Genomic DNA, 25,422 nt, shown 5'->3' with positions numbered 1-25,422 from the left:
AGTTGGTGACAGGCGGAGAATTGGAGAATGGTGACAGGTGGAGGAATTAGAATGGTGACAGGGTGGAGGGTGGAAAATGGTGACAGGGAATGGAAAATGGTGACAGGGTGGAGGAATTGGAGAATGGTGACAGGACAGAGGAATTGGAAAATGGTGACAGGGTGGAGGAATTGGAAAATGGTGACAGGGTGGAGGAGTTGGAGAATGATGGAATGGAAAATGATTATAGCAGTGATGAAGAAGAATTAGCAAGCTACTCTGAGCAAAAATCCATAATCAAATTTTTGAACTCAGCTAACATTAGCGATTTATGTCGAGTAAAAGGATGTTCATTGGTTAAAGCAAAGAAACTTTGTCACTTACGTCCATTTGATTCATGGAATGATCTGGTATGGGTTTTTTTATCTGATGATGATTTTTATAATTGGAGAGGCATTAGAAATGTTGTCTTTCATCACTGAGATGATAAATTTGTTTTATCTTGACTTATTTTTAATTCACAGTATGACAATCACAATAAAACAAATTAAGTGACTACATGTTTATATTTTGCACAGTGGCGAAATGACTTTGCACAAACTTCCACCAAACACAATGTAACAAATGTTCAAGTCTTTGCATAAAAGGCATTAAACCTGTTAATAATAAATTGTCTACAAATGAGCTAATATCTTAGCAAGTTAAGCTCTTATAGTAAACATTTCTCAGGAAAATTGTCTTGTTTTACATCCGATCAAACTAAGAAGAATTTTAACTCAGTAAAAACCCCTTTAACTTTTTAACAAATCACAAGATCAAGAGTAGTTCAGTACTTTGAAAAATTAGAGAATCCATGACTTGTACATACTCTAAATTCGACTGTTTTACAGATGGATAAAATATCACAGGCAAAGCACCTGACTATTGAGGTAAGAGATTATAAGGAAAGTCATTTAACCATTGACGTTACATTTTTTCTTTACGTCATATTTTTCTTTACGTCACCTTTCATTACGTCACCTTTCATTACGTCAGAAATTTTTTCCCAACGGTGTAATCACGATTTTTTTCACAAAACGATTCACAGGAAATATTTTTGTATCTCGCTGGAAATTTTTGCAAAACAGACTTAGAATAGAGAATACGGGCATAGTATTCTGTATTCTGTATAGTAAGCAGTGAATATACGAATTTGCTGCCTGGCAACCGCCAACTGCAATGCGCGAAGACTTGTTTTCAATAGTTATTAATGAAAAATTTTGCTGTAAAGATTTTATTTTTGAAATTTTTGCTGGGAAGTGAAATGCTTTAAACAGGTCTGAACTATATCACAGAAAAACCCAGTCTGACATTAGAGAATGCGTTAAAAAAACATATGGATTATTCATTCAAGAGAAAATTGAGGACTTGTGAGAAAGATTAATCTTTAAATTGCAGTGTGAGCTCTTGTTGATTGGAGAGGGGGGTCGTGGGGACTTGTGGTGTTTCGATTCCTAAGTCCCTCAATGACCCCCTCGACCCTCGTTGTTATACCGTTATATTGATATAAATAAGTCATAATTAGATTATAACATTTGTTTCTATAAATGTCTCCCCCATTTCTTTATCTCAAACATTAAGTTAAATTCACACATCATGCAACCGGAGCGTGTTTCTTCGTTGTACTTTAAGTTGAAATCAACGGCCGGTGATTAATTTTAATGTATGCGAGTAGTATAGGGACTACTATGCGTCTCTATACTACTATGCGTTTCTTTATTTAACTTCAGCTTGCCTTGGAGTGTCTAAATGTATTAAAACAACGAGAAAAGATGGAAGAACTAATAAAGAAAAGTGAATGTATCAGTAAAAGCATCGAAGGTCTCTTTGAAATGAAAAGATGTAATCACGAGGTTAATGTCGCTACCTTATATTTCTCTTTCTCAAATATTTGCTTTTTACAAAGCAATTTTTCTGCTAAAGCTTACCAGCAAAAAAAACACAAGTTTGTAGACAAGTGTTTCTATTTTATTTTTCGAAGTAGCTGATTAGGTTCCAACCCTCATTCCATCCCGCTCATTTTCTTTATATTTTCTTTATTGTAATGTTTCAGAATAACGGGAGTGACTCGACATCGTCCATGTTAGTTGTTAAAGAAAAATACGCTGTCTCTGAACCAAGTCTCGTGGCTTCTGGGTAATTTATATGTAGACTATGACATGATATTTCAAAACACAGTTGTAGTTTCTTTTATATCTTAATAACAATTAATTCAGTACATACTCGCTTGCTTTTGCGGAAATTATGTGAGAATATTAAGCTGATCAAACTTAATGCAATTAGTAATTTGTGAAACGCCTTAATCTTGTTTTTCTTACACTTAAGCAATCATAATATATTGAGTCCTCTCACTCCTTAGTACGTCATAGAGACACTTTATTCTCAGGAAAGACCTTCCGCGTCAATTGTAAAACGGATTTGTGCAAATTAATGGTTAATGAAACCTCTATTTTTTCAATTTACTAGGTTTAAACTCAAGTCTTATCAACTAACCGGTCTGAACTGGCTTATTGCGTTACACAAACGAGATGTTAATGGAATTTTAGCTGATGAAATGGTATTTGTTCTCCTCTGTATTTTTCACTCTGCTTCCACGTTTTGTCATCCATTGTCTTTTCTTATCAATGGTCTTCTCTTATAGGGATTGGGTAAAACTATACAGGCAATTGTCTTTCTAGCGTATCTAATCGAGCAGAACGAAGGACCTCATCTTATTGTAGTACCATCTTCAACACTTGGTGAGTTATAAGATAAAAAGTTGATATGTTGTGCCTAAATAACCACAAGACTTAGGGCCTGTTTATATGGAGCCGAGTTACCCGGCTAGGCGAGTAACTCGGCCCTTATATAAAATGAATGCATTTCCCGGTGAATCGTTTATATGACACATCCGAGTAACTCGCCTTGCCGGGTAACTCGGTTTGTGTAAGCGAGTTACACGGCTAGGCGGGATGAATTTTTCCATATAAACGCATTTGCCGGGTAACTCGGCGAGGCGAAAAAGTTGCCTCTGTTGGTACGCATGCGTACTAAGCCTTGTACTTGCAGCATTATTATACAAAAACATACACATATCATAATTTTCAATTTTATATTCACCCTTTCCATTTTTGCTGCGAAACTGTGAGGCTTTTTAAAATCTCGCGCCTTTACTCGAAGTTAGCATAGCCAAACTTCATTTAAGAAAATTGAACGGAAGTACTAGCCGAGTTACCCGGTGCCATATAAACAGATAACTTTTTCAAACCCGTTGAGCGAGTAACTCGCTTAGCCAGGTAACTCTGCTCCATATAAACAGGCCCTTAGCTAGGATCATTTACACATACAGCGGTCTTTTTGTTGTATTACCAAAAGTTCCATTTTCCACACATTTGTGACAAATAAGGTTGAAGTGTGTAGAATTTACAGCCCGGAAGTAAAGGGCTTCCTGTCAAAGTTTGACTCTCCCTCCCCTGGATCTATTTTTATTTGTTGTAATGGCTTACGGTGAAACATAAAATCGACAAAAATATTGGTGGGTATTACGCACTTCTAAAACGTCATTTTTTCTTCCTGAACTGATCGCAGATAATTGGAAAAGAGAACTGGAGCGTTGGTGTCCTTCAATCACGTGTTTACTTTATTACGGTAAGATTTGATTTGTATAACGGTATTAACGACTGAAGACGAGAAGAAGCTTTACACGAGGTCAGCAATGAAGCTGAACACACGAGTAAAATATCATACTTTACTTCAATGGGTGAAAGAAAACGAACTTTCGCACATGGGTTGATATTTTGCCTGATTTCAACCCGCCTGTTAGACTTCTTCTAATTTCCACATCATTTTTTCTCTACAGGGTCGCAGGCCGAGAGAAGAGCATTTAGAGACGAAGTGCTGTATTCCGAACGCAAATTTCAGATACTGCTTACAACGTTAGTACACAGGGGGTTGTTGCAGTATATTATTGACTGACGACGTTAGTACACATGGGGTTGTTGGAGTATATTATTCATTGACATCGTTAGTACACATGGGGTTGTTGGAGTATATTATTAATTGACATCGTTAGTACACATGGGGTTGTTGGAGTATATTATTAATTGATATCGTTAGTACACAGGGGGTTGTTGGAGTATATTATTGACCGACAACGTTATTACCCATGGGGTTGTTGGAGTATATTATTGACTGACATCGTTAGTATACATGGGGTTGTTGAAGTATATTATCAACTGACAACGTTAGTGAACATATACCGTTTCCAAAGCACACAGTTAGACTGGCAACGTTAGTCACGTAAAGAGGGCGGGTTGTTAAAGTGTATAATTGCGATTGCTATGTTGAATTATCGATTGTAATGCTTTCTCTTTTTTTTCTCTTTTTTATTCAGTTACAACATGGGAGTAAGTTCATCATTTGACTCAAATTTTCTAAGGAAATTGAAATTTCATTACGCTGTTTTTGATGAAGCACACATGCTGAAAAACATGAAATCTCAACGTTATCAACAACTCATGCGGATCAAGGTACATGATACTTTGGGAAGATTTTAATGATGAAATCATTGCAAATTATTAAACAAAACATTAAAACACGTGCGTTGATTGGTCTATAGCTGCGCTTCCATTAGCCTGTGTAAACCGTTATGAGCTCAATCAATTTGATCATCAAACAGAATTTGCAAATCAATCGTTTCAGAGAAAAAATCGAAACGTTTGTTTTCAATTTATCTGTTTTGCATTATTGTTGTTTTATAAAAGGAATAAAAGATGTTTTTCGTGTTTGCACTGACTTAAGCAGACTTAAATATTTATTCTGTAGTTGCGCAATGATAAACTGGAGGAATGGAGCGGTTAACAGTAAGATAATGATGTTCTCATCAAATTTTTTTTCTTTTCACACATTTATAGCCACGTAGGATGCTGTTGTTGACCGGTACTCCGATACAGAACAATCTTCTTGAATTGATGTCATTGCTGTATTTCAGCATGCCTGATGTATTTGCGCAGAGCATGGATGGAATTATTTTGTTGTTTGGTGAAAATCACAAGGTAAATAAATGTTGAAGTACACCCCTATTTAAAGTGAACGGTTTGAACACGGGAGTATCGTTACATGTTTGTAGATGTAGATCATCCAGGTTGGTACAGTCCTGAGAAGAACTGTTGGTGTTGATGTTGACTGACGTTTCGACAACCTTAGCGGTAGCCATTTTGAATCTGAAGATGACTACCGCTAAGATGACAACCTTAGCGGTAGTCATCTTCAGAATCAAATGAGGAGTAAACGTCAGGTTAGCCGTATTGAAGGAGTAAAGAGTAAGAACCAGATAACAAATACGGCTAACCTGACGTTTACTCCTCATTTGACTCTGAAGATGACTACCGCTAAGGTTGTCGAAACGTCAGTCAACATCAACACCAACAGTTCTTCTCAGGACTCTACCAAACTGGACGATCTTCATCCACAAACATGTACCACCCCTATTTAGTTAACCCTGTCATATCAAGAATAAACTTTAGTAGAATTGAATAAGAGATCAAGAGTACATAGAACTTAATAATACATTATTACATCAAATTTTAAGCTTTTATCGTCATGACATAAAAAGTGCATATTACTTGTCAATCACATCAACATTACACGTCACTACACCCAACATCAATGGCATTTTAAAAAGCGCAATTGCCATCGTGGAAGGCAAAATTATAGAGTTCTCAAAAGTTCTGAAAATTAAGAGAAACCCAAGAGTTCTAAACTCTAGAAATTTTTCGGCCATTCACCATGGCAATTGCGCTTTATTTGTCACCCCGACGAATTCTCTGTACATAATGTCACTTAAAATTTATGGTGTTATTTATATTTATCGTGCAAATGATATGAGGGAACTTGACAAGAAGCTACAAAAACTTTAATCGTGAAATTTTATTTTCGTGTATTTTAATGTGAAGAAAAAAAACATCGAGGATTCTCCGTATGAACAGGAAACAGTTGATCAAGTGAAGCGTATAATGGCACCATTTGTTTTAAGACGATTGAAAAATGATGTAAGTTGATTTCTATTTATATTATGTTATATTCTTTCAGTCTTTGTAAAAGTGTCTCCGTCTTTTCGATTCTTCAGGTACTTTATGACTCTCTACCTACCATAACATGACTACTGTTTTTTTGTTCTTCAGGTTCTTTGTGACTCTCTTCCTCCCAAAACATGACCACTGTTTTCTATTTCTCAGGTTCTTTGTGACTCTCTACCTCCCAAAACATGACCACTGTTTTCTGTTCTTCTGGTTCTTTGTGACTCTCTTCCTCCCAAAACATGACCACTGTTTTCTATTTCTCAGGTTCTTTGTGACTCTCTTCCTCCCAAAACATGACCACTGTTTTCTATTTCTCAGGTTCTTTGTGACTCTCTTCCTACCAAAACATGACCACTGTTTTCTGTTCTTCAGGTTCTTTGTGACTCACTTCCTACCATAACATGACCACTGTTTTCGATTTCTCAGTTTCTTTGTGACTCACTTCCTACCAAAACATGACCACTGTTTTCTGTTCTTCAGGCTCTTTGTGACTCTCTTTCTACCATAACATGACCACTGTTTTCTGTTCTTCATGCTCTTTGTGACTCTCTTCCTACCATAGCATGACCACTGTTTTCTATTTCTCAGGTTCTTTGTGACTCTCTTCCTACCATAACATGACCACTGTTTTCTATTTCTCAGGTGCTAGGTAACTCCCTTCCCCCGAAACATGACCATGTTATCGAATGTGAGCTCACTCCACGACAAAGAACTGTGTATGACAACGCATACACTGAACTTCGTAAGAATCTGGAGTCGGGAGAGGCATTTTCAGGTAACGTATATGTATGTGATTCATTTCATGAAATGCAAATTTCTAGATTGGATTATACTACGGTTCACATCAGTCATAGTTGTCTTCATAATCCACTATAGTCATGTTTTTATTTGACCAGGTACCTATGATATCTTGAATATCTTTGTGTACTCGCGTGTACTTTTTCATACCGTAGTGTACTAAGTTGTACTCAAGGTACCATCATGCACAATTAGTGGTACGCTCAGGAGGCCATTCATAACATTGTGTACTTTGATGTACCCTAATCTTGCCCTAAAATTATACTATTATTTTCTACTATTGCAGGCAGTAGCGGTTTGGGTTGTCTTACTGAGTTACGAAAAGCTGCAAATCACTCCCTTCTCCTTAGGTCCCATTACAATGATGAGATTCTGCATAAAATGGCAGTAAAATATTGCAAGGTAGCCTTTAACAAGTGTCCTGTTGATTGTTCGTTTTGTTCATTTGTCTCATTTCGATAGATCTTTCCCACAGGATCCATGTCATCGCGATTCTGAAGTGAAATTTGTTTTCGAAGATCTACAAGTTATGTCAGATTTCGAAATCAGCAGATTTTGTCGCACAGAACGGGTAAGTCAAAACCTACCATATTTAACCTGATTAACCATTGTTAAACCAAAATAAAGATGGCGATAACATTGAACGACACGATGCACTGCGGCAGACTTCTCCTCAGGGGTCACGTCTGCTTTGATGAAAACCAAATATCTACTTCTAGTCTTCTATTTATAACGAAGACAAGGAACAATGACATCAACCCCTAAACTGGATATTGACGTTTAAAATATGAACGTATCATGGAGAGCCCTAGTTCGGAATAGCTTCTACTAAATTGAGAAAAGAAGACATGTATTTTGAATTTTAAATGCCTGGTCACCATTAAAGAAGTTTGACATCACATAATAATGAAAAAGTGTAGCATTCCTTGAACTTATAGTTTGATGTATTGTATAAAACATTATGCAGGTCCTTGTAATTCAGCTTTCGGTCTTTTGAACGCTTTGCCGTGAAGTTGAACTTTGAGTTTCGAATCAAACTAGCACACTACAGCTATTTATTTTGTTTTTATTTCTTGTCGACCTATTCGGACGTCTCTGTCAGTTTTAGGTTCATCTGTAACGGGGGTCGCCACGTATTACAAAAAATAACCTATGGCAGTGCTTCGTGCATTGACATTATCTGTATAAAGTCGGGACTTTAAATTCTTTATCATGTAATATATTGATATAAAACATGATTAATATACATTTATGCTAATTCTTATCTATAAAAGAAACCAGTAGTCGTGTACATAGGTAGTAGTCTGACTGACAGAGTCAGAGACGTATCGAGAAAAATAAAGAATATTACATGGTGTCAGGAGTAGGATCGCAATAATGAACGATATGAAAGGACCAGGCGAACTCAATTTTGAAACGGCAAATCTATCAGAAGTTTTGTCGAAATGGAGGCGGAGTATACAGTATTACTTAACCGCGACATGTAAGAATAAAAGCGAAGAATAAAAAGTCACTATCTTCATGTGCATGATCGGTCGACAAGGACAAGACATCAGAGATACCTTTGAATTCGAATTAGATAAAGATGGCCTAGAAATAGTGACAGTACCAACACTATTTCAGAAATTCGAACAATATTGTAAACCACGGAAAAATTTAATCGTGGAGAGACATAGATTCTTGACAAGAAATCAGAAAAAGTCGGAAACCATCGACCAATATGTAACTGAACTTAAGACCTTGGCAGCAAGTTGCGAGTGGGGTGAGATCAAGGAGGACCTAATTTGCAGCAGAATTGTCAGTGGTATGATCTCAAAGAGTCAGAGAACGACTTCTTCGAAAACCTGACTCGAGCGATTGAAATCTGTCAAGCGGACGAATTATCATTACAACAATTAAAACTGTTTGATAACGACAAAGAAATCGATTCTATCCACAGTCCTCATCATCCTCGACGAGTAAACTTCTCTAAAAGACAGCACGTTGATAAGGCAAAAGGAAAATCGTGATGAAAATAGCATAGAAAAGAAATGCATGCATTGTGGAAACAAACATCCCAAACAAAAATGTCCAGCGTTTGGTCTGCAATGTAATAAATGCAAGAAATTCAATCATTACGCTAATATGTGTCGCTCAAGTGGAAAATTAAACTCAATTGAGACAAAGGGATCTAACAATGGATCTAATCAAGAAGAAGGAAGCGATGGTTTTCTTTTCCTCAATACAATACAAGCTCAGTTCAGTGGCCATTATTGTATTTATGACATACACTTTATTTTCCTTCAGTTAAAAAGCAAATTTTCTTCAGCTAAGATGCAACCAAACATTTCATATATTTATGCAATAATTATTACATAATAATTACAATTATTTAAGTAATAATTTATAGGATCTTGACAAGCCAGTAGAGAGGGAGCCTATTTTATAAATCAAGCACTAGAGTGACTTGGGCACCTGTGACATGCTTTGAACCCATGTCTTGAAATTACGCCTGAGCATCGATCATAGGAAAGCTATATGTAGGAGCAATTAAGAGATTTCCTCAATCATCGAAGACAAGGGTTGACTTTCTACTGTTTTACACTCCTGCAGTCAAAGCGTAGTGTTTCTTGTCTTTGTTACAAAATATTGTGACAGAATCTTTTGCCCTTGTTTCATGGATCACTCATTGGATTAGGACCGTTTTCTCTTGATGAAAACGAGCTCCAAGTCTTATTTCTTCATCCATTAAAGAATGATAATAATATTCGTTCTTGTCTGTTCTTTCTGTTGTAGAAATTGTCTCGTATATTTGCTTTATTTCCTCCCAGTCCTCGGAAAATTAAATTCGTAATTAACTGCTCGTCGTTCAGTGATACAGCTAGTGTGGAAGCAAGTCAAGGCGTAATGTTTGCTTTCTTTTCTACAAAACATTGTGACTGTACCTTTTCCTCTTGTTTCATGAATCTCTTCACTCATTGGATTAGGACCGTTTTCTCTTTTTACTACTTTAAGGTCTGATAACCATCGAAACTGCGATTTTCCTTTTGGTTCTGGTTCAAATTCAAAGTAAGGAGAAGTTTTCCATCCAAGAGTTTCATCAATTTCTTTTCTTTATGCATCTTCATCATTCTGTCTTTCAGCTGCCACAGTCACATACAAAGATAGATAGGGTTCCCATCGTACACCATATCCACCACATATCCAAGGAAAACTACATAATATACAATGATATTCAATAAATTGGGTACAACAAAAACAACATGTATTAATTAGATTATGTTTAACAATTTTCCTGTCATTCATAGAAAATGCTAAAATCAAATTAATGATAGAATAAGTAAAAGTTGTTCAGAGGTGAACGTAGCACTAAGTCATGTTGTTTTTAATGTTATTACCCACTGAAACTTGATTTTGAGCCTATACTCAGTATAGCAGCCCGCAAAAATTAAACCTCGTCAAGTTTACTCAAGGACTGAAATCACAAGTATCCGATGAGAGCGCGTCAAAGTCAACACAACATGCTTCTACAGATGAATATTCAGAACAAATTCGAACCAAATGTGAAGATGTATTTACAGGTCTTGGCTGCCTCTCAAAACTATATCACGTGGAAGTGGACCCTGATGCACAGCCGGTCATACATCCGCCACGAAAAGTTCCACATCCTCTGCGAGAGCATCTAGCCAAAACCATCGAAGATATGGTGAAGCAAGGATTTGGTAAAAGTCGATGAGCCGTCGGATTGTGTCAATTCGATGGTTGCTGTCAAGAATAAAGATGGAAGTTTACGCATCTGTATTGATCCTAAAGATCCTAATAAAGCTTTGAAAAGAGAACATTATCAGCTTCCGACTATCGAAGAAATCACTGCTCGAATGCCAGGTGCATGTTTCTTCTCCACGTTAGATGCAATCGGGCTATTGGCGAATACCTCTGGACGAAGAAAGCTCCAAGATCACGACTTTCAATACACCGTTTGGGCGTTTTAGATTACCCGAATGCCGTTTGGAATCCGAAGTACTCAAGAAGTGTTTCACAAAAGAATACATGAAATCTTTAAAGATGTAGCTGGCGTCGAAACAGACGTCGTTGACATTCTTGTTTGGGAGGAAACACATAAAGAACACGATGAGCGTCTCAAGGCAACGCTGGGTCGAACTAGAGAGTGCAATCCAAAGTTTAAGCTAGAAAAAAGTCACTTTAGAAAAAAAGTGTGGTGTATATTGGACATCAGCTCACACACAAAGGTGTCAAACCAGATCTACAGAAAATAGAAGCAATCGTGAACATGCTACAACCCGAAGACAAGAAGGGAATTCAAAGGCTTCTTGGTATGGTCAATTATGTTGGAAAATTCGTACCAAATTTATCGGCAATCACTTCACCTTTACGACAGTTACTTAAAAAAGACATAGCGTCTCACTGGACCGTGAGACATTCTCATGCTTTTGAAGAGATAAAGATCTTACTCTCAAGTCCACAGCCTGGCATCTTGGCATATGAAATCAGTTTATGTTCAAGTAGACGCCCCGAAATCGGGACTAGGAGCAGTACTTATTCAATCGAATAGACCAGTAGCATACGCTTCAAGATCTTAGACACAAGCAGAAACCGGATATGAACAGATAGAAAAAGAATTGCTAGCGGTCGTGTTTGAGTGTAATCGTTTCTATCAGTACATTTATGGCAGGCATGTTATAGTAGAATGGGATCATCAGCCACTGGAAACCATCAGCTAGAAATCGTTGGATAAATCACCACTTCGCTTGCAAAAAATGATCCTGAATTTACAGCGGTTTGATATTGAGGTAAAATATAAACCGGGAACTGAATTATACATAGCAGATACGTTGTCCAGAGCCCATTTGTCAAATTACAAATCAGAGGAAGGTACACTTGATTTGCATTATCAAGCGATTGCTATGATCTCAATGCTACCATTGTCTGACGGCAAACTAAGAGAAATTACAGAAGAAACTAAGAAGGATGAAATGATGAAAGAGCTAGTGAGAGTGATTACTGAAGGTTGGCCGAATGATAAGAAAAATCTTTCAAGCTTCTTAAAACCATTATGGAGCTACAGAGAAGAACTGACAGTAATTGAAGCTGTGCTTTTCAAAGGAGAAATGACCTTCATTCCACCCTCACTGCGAGAAAGTGTTTTAAATAAAAACCATCAAAGCCACATGGGCATTGAAAGACGTAAACAGCGTGCAGGTGAGCTGGTATACTGGCCAGGTTTAAATAAGGATATTCAGACAGTTATTGAAAATTGCTCACTTTGTGCTGAATTTAGATGCAGCAATAAAAAAGAACCTATGTTACCACATACAATACCTAAATACCCATGGCAGATTGTGGCAACAGACATGTTCTATTGAAATAATGATGATTACCTTCTGGTTGTGGACTATTACAGTAGATTTTTGGAGATATTTAAAACTACCAACACAAAGAGTCCTGCAATAATAGATAAAATGAAAACACTCTTTGCACGACATGGAATTCCAGAAATCGTTAAATCCGACAATGGTCCACAATACTCCTCAAAAGAGTTTGCTGAATTTGCCAAAACGTGGGGGTTCGAGCACATAACGTCCAGCCCAGGGTATCCACAATCCAACGGTGTAGCAGAGAAAAAGGTACAAACGGCAAAGTCCACTCTAACGAAAGCTCGAAAAGATAATCGAGATTTAAATTTAGCCATATTAGAGCAAAGAAATACACCAATTGATGACATTGGATCACCAGCACAATTAAGCATGGAAAGAAGACTCGATCAAATATGCCATCCTCGACAAAACAACTTATTTTAAAAACAGTGAATCCTGAAATCTTTCAAATAAAATTTGAAATGAAGCAAAAACATACTACGACAGATCGTCGAAATTTGTCGAAAACTTGATTGAAGTTGAAAATATTTATGTTGAAAGAGAAAGGAAATGGAAACCAGCCGTTATCATAAGCAAAGCGGACACCCCAAGAAGTTATAATGTGAAAACATCTGAGGGTGCAGAATATCAACGAAATAGAAGACATCTGAGGAAAACTAACGATCAAAATTTGCAGTCTCCCCTTCGTTCGCAATCAAAGAAAAATGAAGCAGACACAAAAGAACAAACACAACTTAAAGAAACAAGAGTAAAAGACAAGCAATCGACATGTTCTACTGGAACCACTTTATCACCAATGAAGACAATATCAGGATGTATCGTAAGTAAGCCAATACGATGAAAAGACCATGTTTAACCTTTAATATAGACATTTATAAAATCAGATCATTAGTTACATTACATAGGGAATAGTTAGTTAATCGTTTATTTAAACTAGAATGAAATTGATAGATAAATCAGACAGAAAAATACAAGGATACTAGTTTTAAAACAGGGGTTGTAACATATTGATATAAAACATGATTAATATACATTTATGCTAATTTGTATTTGTAAAAGAAACCCGTAGTCGTGTACCTAGTTAGTAGTCTGACTGACAGAGTCAGAGATGTATCGAGAAAAATAAAGAATATTACGGACTTTAATTTTTTATGAAATTTTTATGAAATATCGGACTTTAATTTTTTAACAACGGATTTTAATTTTTTATGAAGTTTCATCAAATAGCAAAATCATTAATGAACACCATGATGTGTTTGTACTGTTATAGAGCGTTAAAGATTATCACCTGTACGAAGACTTCCTGATGGAAAGTGGGAAATTACGCTACATTGACAAGATTCTACCGGATTTTAAAGAGAAGGTAATAAAGGCGAAACTTGTCTTTGCGGTAATGTGCAGGAAAAAGCGATGACGCGATCTACTTAACTTTCATCATATGCTGAGAGAAGATGATTGAGATACACACATCATATGTTTATTTGGAAATATGTAATTTGTGTGTAGAAGGTTGTAATTTGTTTGTTATTGATATTAACGTTTTACTATTCAGCCTGTGAGCTCCTCTTGGCGAATAAAGTCTTCGGATGTCCAACATGCAGGAGTAAAATATAACATGGTTGACATATCGCCCAAATGCACTGTGAATGATCACAATAGCCGATGTTTTATTGTCACATTATATCTGTGTAGGGAGATCGCGTTCTTCTGTTCAATCAGTTCACCTTGACGATGGATATTCTTGAAGTTTATTTGCGAATCAAGGGTTTCAAATACTTGAGATTTGATGGATCTGTATCTGTGGAAGAAAGGTGAAATTATTTAGGCCTCCTTTACACGACATATAGGATTCCCTTCTCACGAAATCTTTGTTTGTCATTGGAGAAATTTAGCAAACGCATCTTCTTCCTTACTTTATATGCGAGCCTTTTTAGTTATTTGTTTTACATATTCTTTTATCTTGGTGTTATTTGTTGTTTTTTATGAAACCGTAATATTCGTTAAGTATCATCTTTTCTCTCTTACTTTATAGGCAAACTCTTATCGATAAATTCAACGCCGATAACAATATATTTATATTTTTGCTGTCAACTAAAGCAGGTGAGAGATTTTGTTGGTAACTTTTGAAATATTTAGCGCATTTATTCTTTAGTGGAGAGGCGTCCTTCCGTTGTACCATAATTGAAATAGTTTAACCCGTGATGAATCGCCTCGTCTGTCAAAACGTCAGCATGAGCGCCAACCTGAAAAATCAAAGTCTACAATCATATGAAATAAAGTTTAACTCTTATGAAGCTTTACTTGCTACAGTTTTCAAACTTTGTTGACTTTTCGTTTAAACGGTGTAAACAATATATTTTCTCGACCGTAGGTGGCCTGGGTATTAATTTAACTTCGGCGAACGTCGTTATCCTCTTTGATTCCGACTTTAATCCTCATAATGACAAACAAGCGGAAGCTAGATGTCATCGTTTGGGACAGACAAGGTAAAATGGTTAGATTCAATGACTTAGAACCCAGTCTACTAGATATCTGACTCCACCAAAATTGCATAGTATTGAGTGAGGCGAGCCGCCATCTTGAAAGGAGGCAAAATTGACGATATTCACGACCAATATCTGCTTTTGTTGAGTTGATTTAGAGATGCAAAGTTGATTGTCTAGGTTTGATTCTTAAAATGTTTGATAGGATGGGTTTTTTAAACTTTGTTTTGACTTATTTTTCATTTTGAGTTTTACTTTTCGCCACCTTGAAACGGCAGTTAGACATCTAGAAGATTGGATTCTAAATCATTGGGTTTGATTCTATTCAAAGGGAGGTGTATATTGTAGTGAAGACCGTGAATGGAGGGAAACATTGACTGTACTAAAATAGAACCGTACGGTAAACATTGACGGTACGGGAAACTGAACCATATGGTAAACATTGACCGTACGGAAAACTGAACCATTTGGTAAACATTGACCGTACGGGGAAGTGAACGTTTTGGTAAAAAATGACCGTCCTAGGAACTGTACCATACGGGAAACTGAAAGTATAAAACTGAACCGTTTAAGAAAATCCACCATTCAAAACCTATTAGTATGTAAAGTTTACTTTTTAATTTTTTTTGTATCTTTCATACGTTTTCCCTTGTCTGCAGAGAGGTGAACGTTTATAGACTGATTTCGACAGATACCATCGAAAATACGATTTTGAAATGTGCCAATGAGAAAATACGTCTACACGAAGATGTTTCAGGTAAAACTGTTAAAGATGGATGGCTTCAATAGTGGCACATTTATCAACAAAGCGTACAAATTAACGTATAATGCCCTTCACGATGCTCAAACCCACGGGTTCATTAAATATTGGCAGCAAAGTGCATGACATAAATTATTTTACTTTGTCACTGGCACAAAAACAGAACATCTAACAACAAAACCTCTACTGTAATGCACCAATGAGAATAGCATTGGGACAAGGGATTGAAATTTCACTATAAATTAACATCAAGAGGTCTTTTTCTTTGACACATCCTATATGTATCCATGTTGTTTAGGTTATATATCAGGCTGTGTAATAGCCCGTCATGTATTTTGTTTGACTTTTTCAGGAAATCAGAGCAGTGATCAAAAGAGTATTGAGGGTTTTCTTACTTCGCTGTTCGGATCGACGAAAACTGAGAAAAAGAATATGTATGAATGAAATTACGTAAAATTTCAATAATTAAATATATAATAATGTAAAAACTTGACATTTTCAAAGAAAAACTTAATAATTTTTGAGGATTGAATTTTCTCAATGAAAGCAATGAATGTGAAAAACATACGATTGCTATTATGGATATAAGTATGAAAACACGCGATATTTATCACGGTTTGTGTATTTTAACACGTGATGGTGATCATAGAAGTATATTCACACGTGTTATTACTTTACTTAGAGGTATATGGACATTAGATTTTGTTATTATGACCCAGGCCTCTAAATGTCACCGATCGTTATCCAGTAATATTTTTCATTTTGACCAGCAAATGAAAATCTCATGATTATATACACGTTCCACATAGTATTTTTTCTGAATGTACTCAAGTTTTGTTTAGAACTTGGCATATTTAAATCATCTCTAAATAATTATCATTAATCATAGTAATCAAACCTGGAAATTTGAAATTACAGAAATTAAAATAGGTTACAAACAAAATCGGAAAATCTAAAAATTGAAAGGTGATCAAAATGAACTGTTTATGCTTTCAAAATTCACTTCTAAACCTGATATGAACAAAAGTTGATATTTATCCTGTAAGTTAAGCAGGCAGGCTCCTACATCGCTCAAAAATTTATTATTACACAAAATAGAAATAATTAATGTTAAATATTTAGTTATACAAAATAATTACCCACGATATATTATAACCACATGCAATGTGTGATATTCGCATCACACTAACTCAGTTCAAATGCGCTCAATTCATTATATTTCCAAGAAACATTAGTCTGTTAAAACGCAGACTTCTTTAAATTCGGCACGCTTTCATTTTTTGCCTCGTTTTCATTGGACGTTTGTTCTTTTCTTGTTACGTCATCAGGCATGTTACGTTCGAGTCCCGTTTTCCCATTCAATTGTATGTCACTATCGGAATTGCTCGTTGCTTCATCGGAAACGTTCGCCATGTCTTCAGTAGGTGTTTTATCGTCGTCTTTTAACTTTGGATTTCTTTTCGGTGGACTGGAATTTCTTTCGTGGGCGTCCGTCTCATCTTCGCAATCACTCAAATCTATATCGTATCCATTATGTTTTTTAGGATGGTGAGCTAATTTTTTGTGAAGATAATCAGAGAACTTTTGCAGGCGTTCCGATATATGAAGTCCGTTTGGCCAACGGCGTCGTGACTCGAGACCGGAATCCATCGACTTCGCGTTTACTTTAGTCAAGTTTGTTTTGTTGTGAGAATCACTTTCAACGTTGTTTTCGTGTTTACCCCTACGACTTCGACGAAATTTCTTGAACGGTGATTTAAACGGTAATTTGAAATCTCGATGTTTTTTTCTGGTGACGAACTTGATGATGTGCGTTCTTTTGCGTTGGTTATCCGATCTGAGGCCTCGTTGTCGTCCTTTGTTTCTTCACCCTCGGAAGTTTTCCGCAATTTAAACCCTGTCGTAGGACTGGGTAGTTTCCATCCGCCAGAGGGCTTTGGTGGACGTGCGGGCTTGACTGGCGAAGTCTGAGGTGTTTCTCCGTCATCGGAAAGGTTTTCATTGGTTATCTCTGTGTTCACTTCTATAGGGCCTGGTATTTTCTTGTTCAACTTGCTGAAGGGCTTTGGGGGAGGTGTCGGCTTTATTGGCGAGGTCTGAGGTGTTTCTGCGTCATCAGAATGGTTTTCATTGGCTATTTCTGTGTTCACCTCTTTAGGGCCTGGTATTTTCTTGTTCAACTTGCTCAAGGGCTTTGGGGGAGGTGTTGGCTTTACTAGCGAGGTCTTAGGTGTTTCTGAATCATCAGAAAGATTTTCATTGGCTTCCTCTGTGTGCAAATCCGTATGTTCCACCTTCGTGCTTTCTTCTTCGTCATCCTCCTTAATATCTTCAGATATGACAAAGTCAAAGTCCAGGCTAGCTTGAGACTTCACGAAGGCTCTTGATGGAGGTCGTCGCTTTGGTCTCATTTTCACCCTGTCTTTGTTGATATGCTCCAGTTGAAGTTTTGGTACTGTAAAGAAAGATATTCTAGACTATATGACGTTTGTTGGGTTAATTAAATTTTCACGTTTTTCAATATCAAACTGTTGAATCTAAGTTCAATTACCCACAACAGAACTTGTTGTGCTGCTAAATTTTCTTCCTGATAACTTCTAAGTAATGTGTGATTGAGTAGGATACTCATCTCCCCTACTTTTTTATTTCATCTTACTGTACATTTTGATTCGGGGGGGAGATTGGTTGAAACTGTTAAGAAAAACATTTCGCAATTTTGCCACCACATATTATTCCCCTTACAATGAACCATAGAGGCTATTTTATATCTTCATACCTTCCTCCATGAACGAGATCCCCTCTTCATCCATGTTTTCTGTTCGTCTTACCCACGTGCCATCCTCCATACTCCTTCTAAAGGAATCAATGAACATGTGAACTAGAATCTCGGGAAATGCTTACTTAGGGCTACCAAAGGTAATCTCAAATACGTTTTTTCCTATCGTGTCGGGAGATGACAAAAATCACGCGTGACTGACACGAAGTACGTAAACCAATCGAAATCTTTCTTGGATCCTTTCACACGTGATTTGTCACTAATTACACGCATAATGAACATGATCGACATGACATAATGCCACGTGTGAAATTACTTTGGACGGCATTTATCGTAAAGTGTTTGAAATTTTTTTTGCCAAAAATCGGAAAATTTAAGTATACCAAAACGGACTGTGACTACAATAATGAAATTCACACACACAAAAACTTAACTTGAAACAATCATTTTCTCTTTGTCCCTTGTCTAAGGAATTTTTTTTTATCACACACGATGCAACAAATATTTCAATAGTATATACACCCCCGGCCCTTTATCACACAACAAATTTGTGCATAAATTATTATTATGATAAGTCCAATTTACCGGCTCGATTACCAGATTATATATTTATCGATATTTTGTTTGATTGCTTAGGCTTGCCTTGGTGAAGTTTAAATTGACAAACATGAATGAAAGCAAGATGAGTGCTTGCCTTGTTCAAGCAACGTCTTTCCTGACCGCCCTTTCCCTCTTAAAAAAATCTTCCTAAGCCTCAAATAAAGATTCCTGTGCGCACGAGAAAGACGTAGTTGTCAATTTTCGATAAGTGTTTTTGAACTATGCAACAGGCCGTGTTAAAAATCAGAGAATTTCCGTCGTACCGTAGTGGATAAAAGCATACCTAAATTCACCCACTACACACTGATGCCCGACGCCATAAGTACAGGAATCATCAAATAAATACACATTTATACATATATATATAGCATGCGAAACTTACTCAAGCAGATTTGGTTCAGACATCCATTTTCTTGTCAAATTAGATTGAGCTTGTTTCTATACGAAGGGAAAGCTTCTTTATAATTATAACTATATGAAATATGAATGACTAGTATTGTTTAGATCACTACACAAGACATTAGTGTTCGCTGAAGTCGAACATGAATGTCAGGTATTTCACCATCGCTGCATGTTTCGTTTGCCATATGCAGCGTATTGTTTTGTAAATATTGCTTTGTTCGCTCTACCGCAGCGTTAGGCAGATTGCTATCCACCATATATACACATGGATCATGTCAAATTGTGGATTACAATGTGTACAAAACTTAGTTGTTGAACATATCAATGACAATTAGTTCGAGTATTACAATATTTTAATTTATGTGATAGCTTAATCCTTATAAGAGAAATTTAAAAGTTAATTTGATACATTAAGTCAACAAACATAATATTGTGTAGACCTTAGAATTAATCTAAAACAAATGCTTTAGTTACTACAGTTCGTCCTCGCCAACAGTTTTCAGTTAAAGCCTATCATTTGAATGCCACATTGTTCTAGCAAGTGTACAACTACATACAAACTCTCTCCTGTAATTTACATGCGGGGGATTATGGCATTCTTGCCAAAATCTGACAGTGTTTACTCAATACGATACTTTTACAACGTGTTATGTAGAACGGCAGTTTTCCTAGGAAAAAAAAAGACATTTCTATCGCAATTATTGTCACACACAGAGTCTCAGACACGTAATTGTTAAATATTTTCGCAATATTATGTTAACTTTGTATTTACAATGGCTATTTAACTGTAAGATTCGATGTCGTGAAAAGTCGCAGGTGCTTGAGGTTACGGCTAAACACAAATCTCGACGTATAAACTACATTTGCAAGTTTCACAATGGCAGTTTCACAAAATATAATAAAACACTTCGTCCGTCTTGCCTAGGTCTTGCCTTGCCAAGCTCAGATCAGACCGCTTAGCAACATTATCGCTTCTACATACAAGAGCAGATTTGTGAATAAATAAATGAAAAGGTTGCGTCGATAATCAGCTGACTTATAACTGTCATAGATTATTAATCTAAACGTTCTCCAATAACAGACGTCAACCGCGAGATTTGTGCATTACAATTTCTAGCTGTTCTATTATTCTTCTGTGTATACAGCATTATTAACATCAATATGTCATGTCGAATGTAATAAATTGCCGTCAAAATAAACATTAATATAAAATGAAAATTATCTGAAACAATGACTAGGAAATTAAAAACATATGGCGCACAAGAAACGAACAACAGATACAAATATAAATCCACACGGTTGCGTCGCAGACAACGTAATCTCTCGCTGATATTTGAAGTTTTGAAGTTCTTTCCCAGTAGCCTGCTGTTTTGTACTACATATACAATCAACAGATCCATTTCATAGCAATTGCAATGTGTAACTCAAAGTGAATACTGTGTTCATGCGTATATTGCAAACAATTACCTTGGGTGATCCGCTTTCAGTGTTTGAAACGTCAACCATTTTCATTTAAAGTTTAAACTTTCTTCTGTATGATTCGAAATCTTGCTTCAAATGACAGTGAATTGTTTTGCTGCCTTCGTTGTTTCCATTTCTTGGCGTTGTGTATCAATTTTCGTTTAAAGGCACACTGTTTTACATTCTCAACTTCCGTGATATTATGTCGCCAGTTTGCATTTCCTTCGCTCAAACCGTGTGCTTGTTTGTGTTGTAATGTCGTAATGACACCAGCTTGTGCGGTAACTGTTAAATTCTTTCTTTTGCTATTTGTTTTTTAATCTGTATATTACCTTACAGGTGGCATAGATAAACACATTGTCGATTTCTAACTCATAATGACCGACATTATTCATACGTCATTTGTTCCTACTCAAGCGTTTGCAGACAGCTGTAGTTCTTTGTTCACATAGAAGAAGGGAAATAAATTAAATAAAGATGTGGTTTTGTCCTGGCCACACTGACACATTAATATTTTACGGAAAATTTTTGCAAATGCCGTGAACATAAGGTCAGCTTCTGTGAACTTTGGTTGGTAGCAAGTTCAAGGATTTCCTTCATTCAATGTCCCATCAATTTATACAAGACCAATTGTGGACTATGAAGATATTTCAAAAAAAAGTTCTAGTTTCTTTCAGATTATAATATCATTGATAATAACATCACGTTGTTTTGATGCATGAGGATAATCATCGTCTCCTATGTTCTAAGTTTTACGGTTCTAATAACTTATGTGCAAGACCAACTACAAAATTGTACATTTTGTAAAGTGTATAGATATCTTATCCTCAATATGCAATTACTCTTATTAATGTACGTCAATATATTCTACTCTTCAAATCTTACAGATACTTTGTGTAATACCCAAAGACCTGATGAAAGAAATGTTTAATTTTATGTACGTAGCAAAGTTGTAGACCTTGAATTTCAAACAAATGTTTTGTTTAATATAATTCATATCTGGTTAATGATTTATTTAACGCTAAATGTTTAATAGTACGATGTGAATTTTATGATGGTCCCAAAACTTGCAAGTGAACTCAATTTCTTCACAGGTGATAAACAACAAACTCTTCTGAAATTTTTATTTTGAGAATGATAACTGGAGATTATACTTATGACGTTTAGTCTGATGCTTTCGAGTAATCAGATATTTTTCTCTTTCTAATCCCTGACGATGGAGAAAGTGACATTACAACACTTTGACAAGATTCGTCACCACAAAATTATCTCTAAACTTTTATTTCCACTTCAACCTTGAGGAAAATGTTATCATTTTTCAAAAAACCGCGTGTATGTAATTCTTCATGACTGACAAAATTGTCAAATCCTACAATTATCGATCTATCATCGCCTAGAGGACGGGGGATACCGTTGCCTGTTTTATCCTTCTCGTTGTTATCTCGTTTGATCTCGTGAACCTTACGGCGTCTCACGATGTCACTACGATGCATGTCGCCTCGATTCTGTTCGTAGAGTATGAACGTGAACTGAGGCCGTATGGGCCATTGCATGATGGGGTCATAATCTCCGGCCATCACTTTCCCGTAGACAGATATTGAATCCCTAGATAGTGTCCCCGACCGTTCAAATACACCCATACGCATAGCCTGTAACCAGGCAGTCCCGTGTAAAAAGGCTCACTTCTAATTGGATCATCAAGTTTGCCGGAGCGGATGCGCCTTAAACGTCTCGTGTAGTTTCTAATTATCCAAAGATGTTCTCCATACCACGGGCTATCCCTGAGATCAACCGTACTCTTGAAAGTGGCATATTCAATTAAAAACTGATCAAATTTATCGCTCAAATCTTCAAGCGTCTCCGAGAGATTTTTGTTCTGTTTTGTGTAGTCACACGTAGTTTGGAGACATCCTGTTGTACATCTTTCAAAGTTGCTATTTCAAGGTCTACATGCTTTTTTTTCTCGTCTAATTCTTCCTTGTATTTTTGAAGACGTTCCTCTACTCGAATAATGTATTGCTTTTGTTCTGCAATCTTCTCATTTAGTTCCTTTATCCTCGTCTCTTGATCTTTCACAATTGTCCGCAACATTGCGATGTGATAATTCAATTTCTTTTTCCGTTTTTGTCTCATTTCCTGTTCATCGTCCAGCTCCTAGAAGATTTGGAAAGAAAACTATCATCATTAGTTATCCTAGATATTTGGTCATCCGGTTATTAATCTTATCATCCTTATTTAAAAGTATTTGATCAGTTTCTTTCGGAAGAAAACGAAGTACTTGCTTTAACTGTTGCTTATTCTTGGTGGCAAAGCAGGGGAGGTAGGGAAGAGGATATTTTTTCTATTCTTTTTCTCCCCCTCCTTCTCGAGTTTTACTCAATGTATTTGTCCATTCACGGCTTAACGCGTTTAAACGAATTTTAAACTTACAAAACAAAACCTGTTTTAAACTTTACACCTGTCACTGACATTTTAATCGCTTCATAATGCCTGGTTTCCATATGATCGTTTCTGTCGCTAGAGTCGTTTCTGTCTGTTGAAAAAAGTCCCCTGCGGTGATCAAACGACAGAAGCGATTATTGCGATGAACTGGTTTCCATTAATCGTATGCATCGTATCTAATTTGAACTAGTCACCATACACTTACTGTATGATATATTCAAAATGACGGCAGTCAATCGAAGAGGAAGACTTGCAGCGTGTTATTTTCTTTTGCGTGTGCTGAGAAGAAGGAGAGAGCGAAAGAAAAAAAGAAAACATCGTTTTGGGTTTTAATATTTCGAAAATTTGTTATATAAACAATCATACTTTTGTACTTCTTCCATAAATGACATTCATACATCGCTAACGTAGTGTAAAGCTCAATTGAATAAGTTTGAACAATCTTGTGAATGGTGACTCCACCAGCAACTATGGTTTGATACATTGGCCAAAAGCTCTAATCTTACGTCCTTTTTCCAAGTACAGGAGTCACAAATTTACTTTGGAGATAACCGGGAGGACACATGGTTTATACAGCACATATATTTATTGTTTTTTTGCATATATGTCTTAGTAACAGTCCTTATGTTGATGACAAGGTATTAAATGGGATATAAATAAGATTAAAGGTGTTCATCTGTCTTTTGATATCCGGAAGCTGTTTAATAAATCTGGCGAGAGCGTGAAAATAACAAAGAAACGGGCGACCTTCAATCAGCTGGAGATCTAATGATCCTGGGAAATACAATTATACAGATCTCAATAGGAAAACTGGATCTGTTTAAGCGAGCCCTGAATCATACATTATTTATAGGATTCAATCTTCTCGGTCATTTTGATTTTTTACACATAAGGTTTTGATTTTAATTACCATTCTCCTTTCCGCATTGAACAAACCGACCGACCATCAAACGAATTCCAGTCATATTTTACGAGACTGATTCTCATAGTTTACTTCAAAAAATATTTGTACGAATTACTCTTGAAAGACGCAACATATGAATTCGTGAGATGGGCTAACGTATATTTGAATGTAAATATACAAAAAATAGAAGTTGATGTGGTGTATAAGGACTTTTGTCTCTGTTTTTCATTGATCCTTACAAACGTCATTGCGTGTTTTGATCATTAATCTTTATACTACATTCAAATACTAACGATTGAATCTAACACGTTATACAAAACCATCGAGATTCTAACAGCCCCATGGGAACGTCTATAAACTTCTGTGGGGAAGCAATTATTTTTAAAATAAAACTGCCAATTCCTCCTCAACATATACAACATCAAATAGTGCTATTAGTAATCTTACTCTGTCGTCAAGAAACAAGCTTATCTTCAACAGCCAATTGTCGCTATCTTCCATTTCTTTTTATCAAGTCTTTTACGTAATTTTAATCATTCTGGTCATTTTCTTTTTAGATTCTACACTTTGTGTTTATCCAAGGTCAACTTTCTCTGCCAAGTGCTGATCATTATTAAAGAGGGAAGCTGTGCAAGTGTTATAATCTTCTCTATCATTTATTAATTAACTTCTACTATTGTTTAACAATTGAGTGAAGTTTTAACAGCTTGATAGCTTGTTACTTTGCTGCGATTGTGTCATCACTTCTATCAACAGCTCTTTTTTCATCTCATTCAACTTTTGCTTTGAAGACTAATTATGTAGTACCTTATCTTCTCACAAAAAATGTTCTATATATCAGACCTTTACGAGCAATGTGTCAAAACAGATACTTTTGCGCTAAGAGGAGAATTCGTCGAATTCTCCTTCATTTCTGCTTGGGTGGCAGGAAAATGAAAACGTTTGTTGAGGCAAATTGTCTTGAGTCACTAAGGTTGACCCCGATTGACCTTTAGAATGAACAATTTCAAAATTGAAGGAGCTTCTCAAAGTATTACAAAATATTTACTCAGTTAAAAATTAAGTCTGAAGTCAACGATAATCAAATTTAAAAACATAAACACAAAAGTCTGACGGTAGATTTCACATTGATAGAGTCCACCAGCGTAACCAGGCCAGATTTACCGTTGGTTCTATTGAGTAGACACCAATGTTTTTATCAATGAATTAACTACTTTAGATTATCGAACATGCCGCTCTAGTAGATCCATAAACTTATAACGAAAAAGCTATTATGGATAAAGCTTTAAAAGCGTGCTGAATTGAGGTACTTGTTCCCTTCGTGTTTTTTTTATGAACATCAGT

At 36.2% G+C, this 25,422-nt stretch overlaps 3 protein-coding genes across 3 annotated transcripts; 1 reads left to right on the top strand and 2 right to left on the bottom strand.

Moving 5' to 3' along the window:
* The first annotated feature begins 89 nt into the window (after window positions 1–89).
* Window positions 90–16,295, top strand: LOC124441535 (SWI/SNF-related matrix-associated actin-dependent regulator of chromatin subfamily A containing DEAD/H box 1-like). Its single transcript, XM_046992013.1, has 20 exons — window positions 90–389; window positions 870–908; window positions 1,749–1,871; window positions 2,072–2,154; window positions 2,485–2,575; window positions 2,660–2,756; window positions 3,586–3,645; window positions 3,857–3,932; window positions 4,391–4,526; window positions 4,911–5,051; window positions 5,952–6,047; window positions 6,720–6,852; window positions 7,162–7,277; window positions 7,351–7,446; window positions 13,521–13,613; window positions 13,943–14,061; window positions 14,283–14,350; window positions 14,622–14,736; window positions 15,393–15,490; window positions 15,846–16,295. The coding sequence occupies exons 1-20, from the start codon at window positions 90–92 to the stop codon at window positions 15,935–15,937; spliced, it is 2,172 nt and encodes a 723-aa protein (XP_046847969.1). The 3' UTR covers window positions 15,938–16,295.
* A 30-nt stretch (window positions 16,296–16,325) lies between these two features.
* LOC124441388 (pleckstrin homology domain-containing family O member 2-like) lies at window positions 16,326–21,084 on the bottom strand. Its single transcript, XM_046991849.1, has 4 exons — window positions 20,739–21,084; window positions 19,252–19,307; window positions 18,270–18,346; window positions 16,326–17,948 (listed from the first exon to the last, which is right to left on the bottom strand). Exons 1-4 carry the CDS (start codon window positions 20,781–20,783, stop codon window positions 17,164–17,166), a joined length of 963 nt encoding a protein of 320 aa, XP_046847805.1. The 5' UTR covers window positions 20,784–21,084; the 3' UTR covers window positions 16,326–17,163.
* A 612-nt stretch (window positions 21,085–21,696) lies between these two features.
* Window positions 21,697–24,669, bottom strand: LOC124441390 (TNF receptor-associated factor 3-like). Its single transcript, XM_046991852.1, is given in 4 exon segments — window positions 21,697–22,335; window positions 22,338–22,666; window positions 22,669–22,886; window positions 24,526–24,669. Coding segments are annotated over 4 exon segments (933 nt in total). The 5' UTR covers window positions 24,580–24,669; the 3' UTR covers window positions 21,697–22,003.
* Window positions 24,670–25,422: the final 753 nt, after the last annotated feature.

The sequence above is a fragment of the Xenia sp. Carnegie-2017 genome, unplaced genomic scaffold (assembly GCF_021976095.1).
Source record: "Xenia sp. Carnegie-2017 unplaced genomic scaffold, XeniaSp_v1 HiC_scaffold_20, whole genome shotgun sequence".
NCBI lineage: Eukaryota > Metazoa > Cnidaria > Anthozoa > Malacalcyonacea > Xeniidae > Xenia > Xenia sp. Carnegie-2017.
The sequence above is the reverse complement of the archived record's forward strand: the minus strand, read 5'-3'. Positions and strand labels throughout refer to the sequence as shown.

Coding starts and splice junctions, on each gene's coding strand:
- LOC124441535 (XM_046992013.1), top strand. CDS start 90: ATGGAAAATGGTGACAGGGTGGAGGAATTGGAGAATGGTGACAGGACA. Junction 5,052..5,951: donor TGTTTGGTGAAAATCACAAG/GTAAATAAATGT, acceptor TTTAATGTGAAG/AAAAAAAACATCGAGGATTC. Junction 7,278..7,350: donor TGGCAGTAAAATATTGCAAG/GTAGCCTTTAAC, acceptor TCTTTCCCACAG/GATCCATGTCATCGCGATTC.
- LOC124441388 (XM_046991849.1), bottom strand. CDS start 20,783: ATGAAAATGGTTGACGTTTCAAACACTGAAAGCGGATCACCCAAG. Junction 18,347..19,251: donor TCTGAACCAAATCTGCTTGA/GTAAGTTTCGCA, acceptor TGATTCCTTTAG/AAGGAGTATGGAGGATGGCA. Junction 17,949..18,269: donor GATCTCGTTCATGGAGGAAG/GTATGAAGATAT, acceptor CTTTCTTTACAG/TACCAAAACTTCAACTGGAG.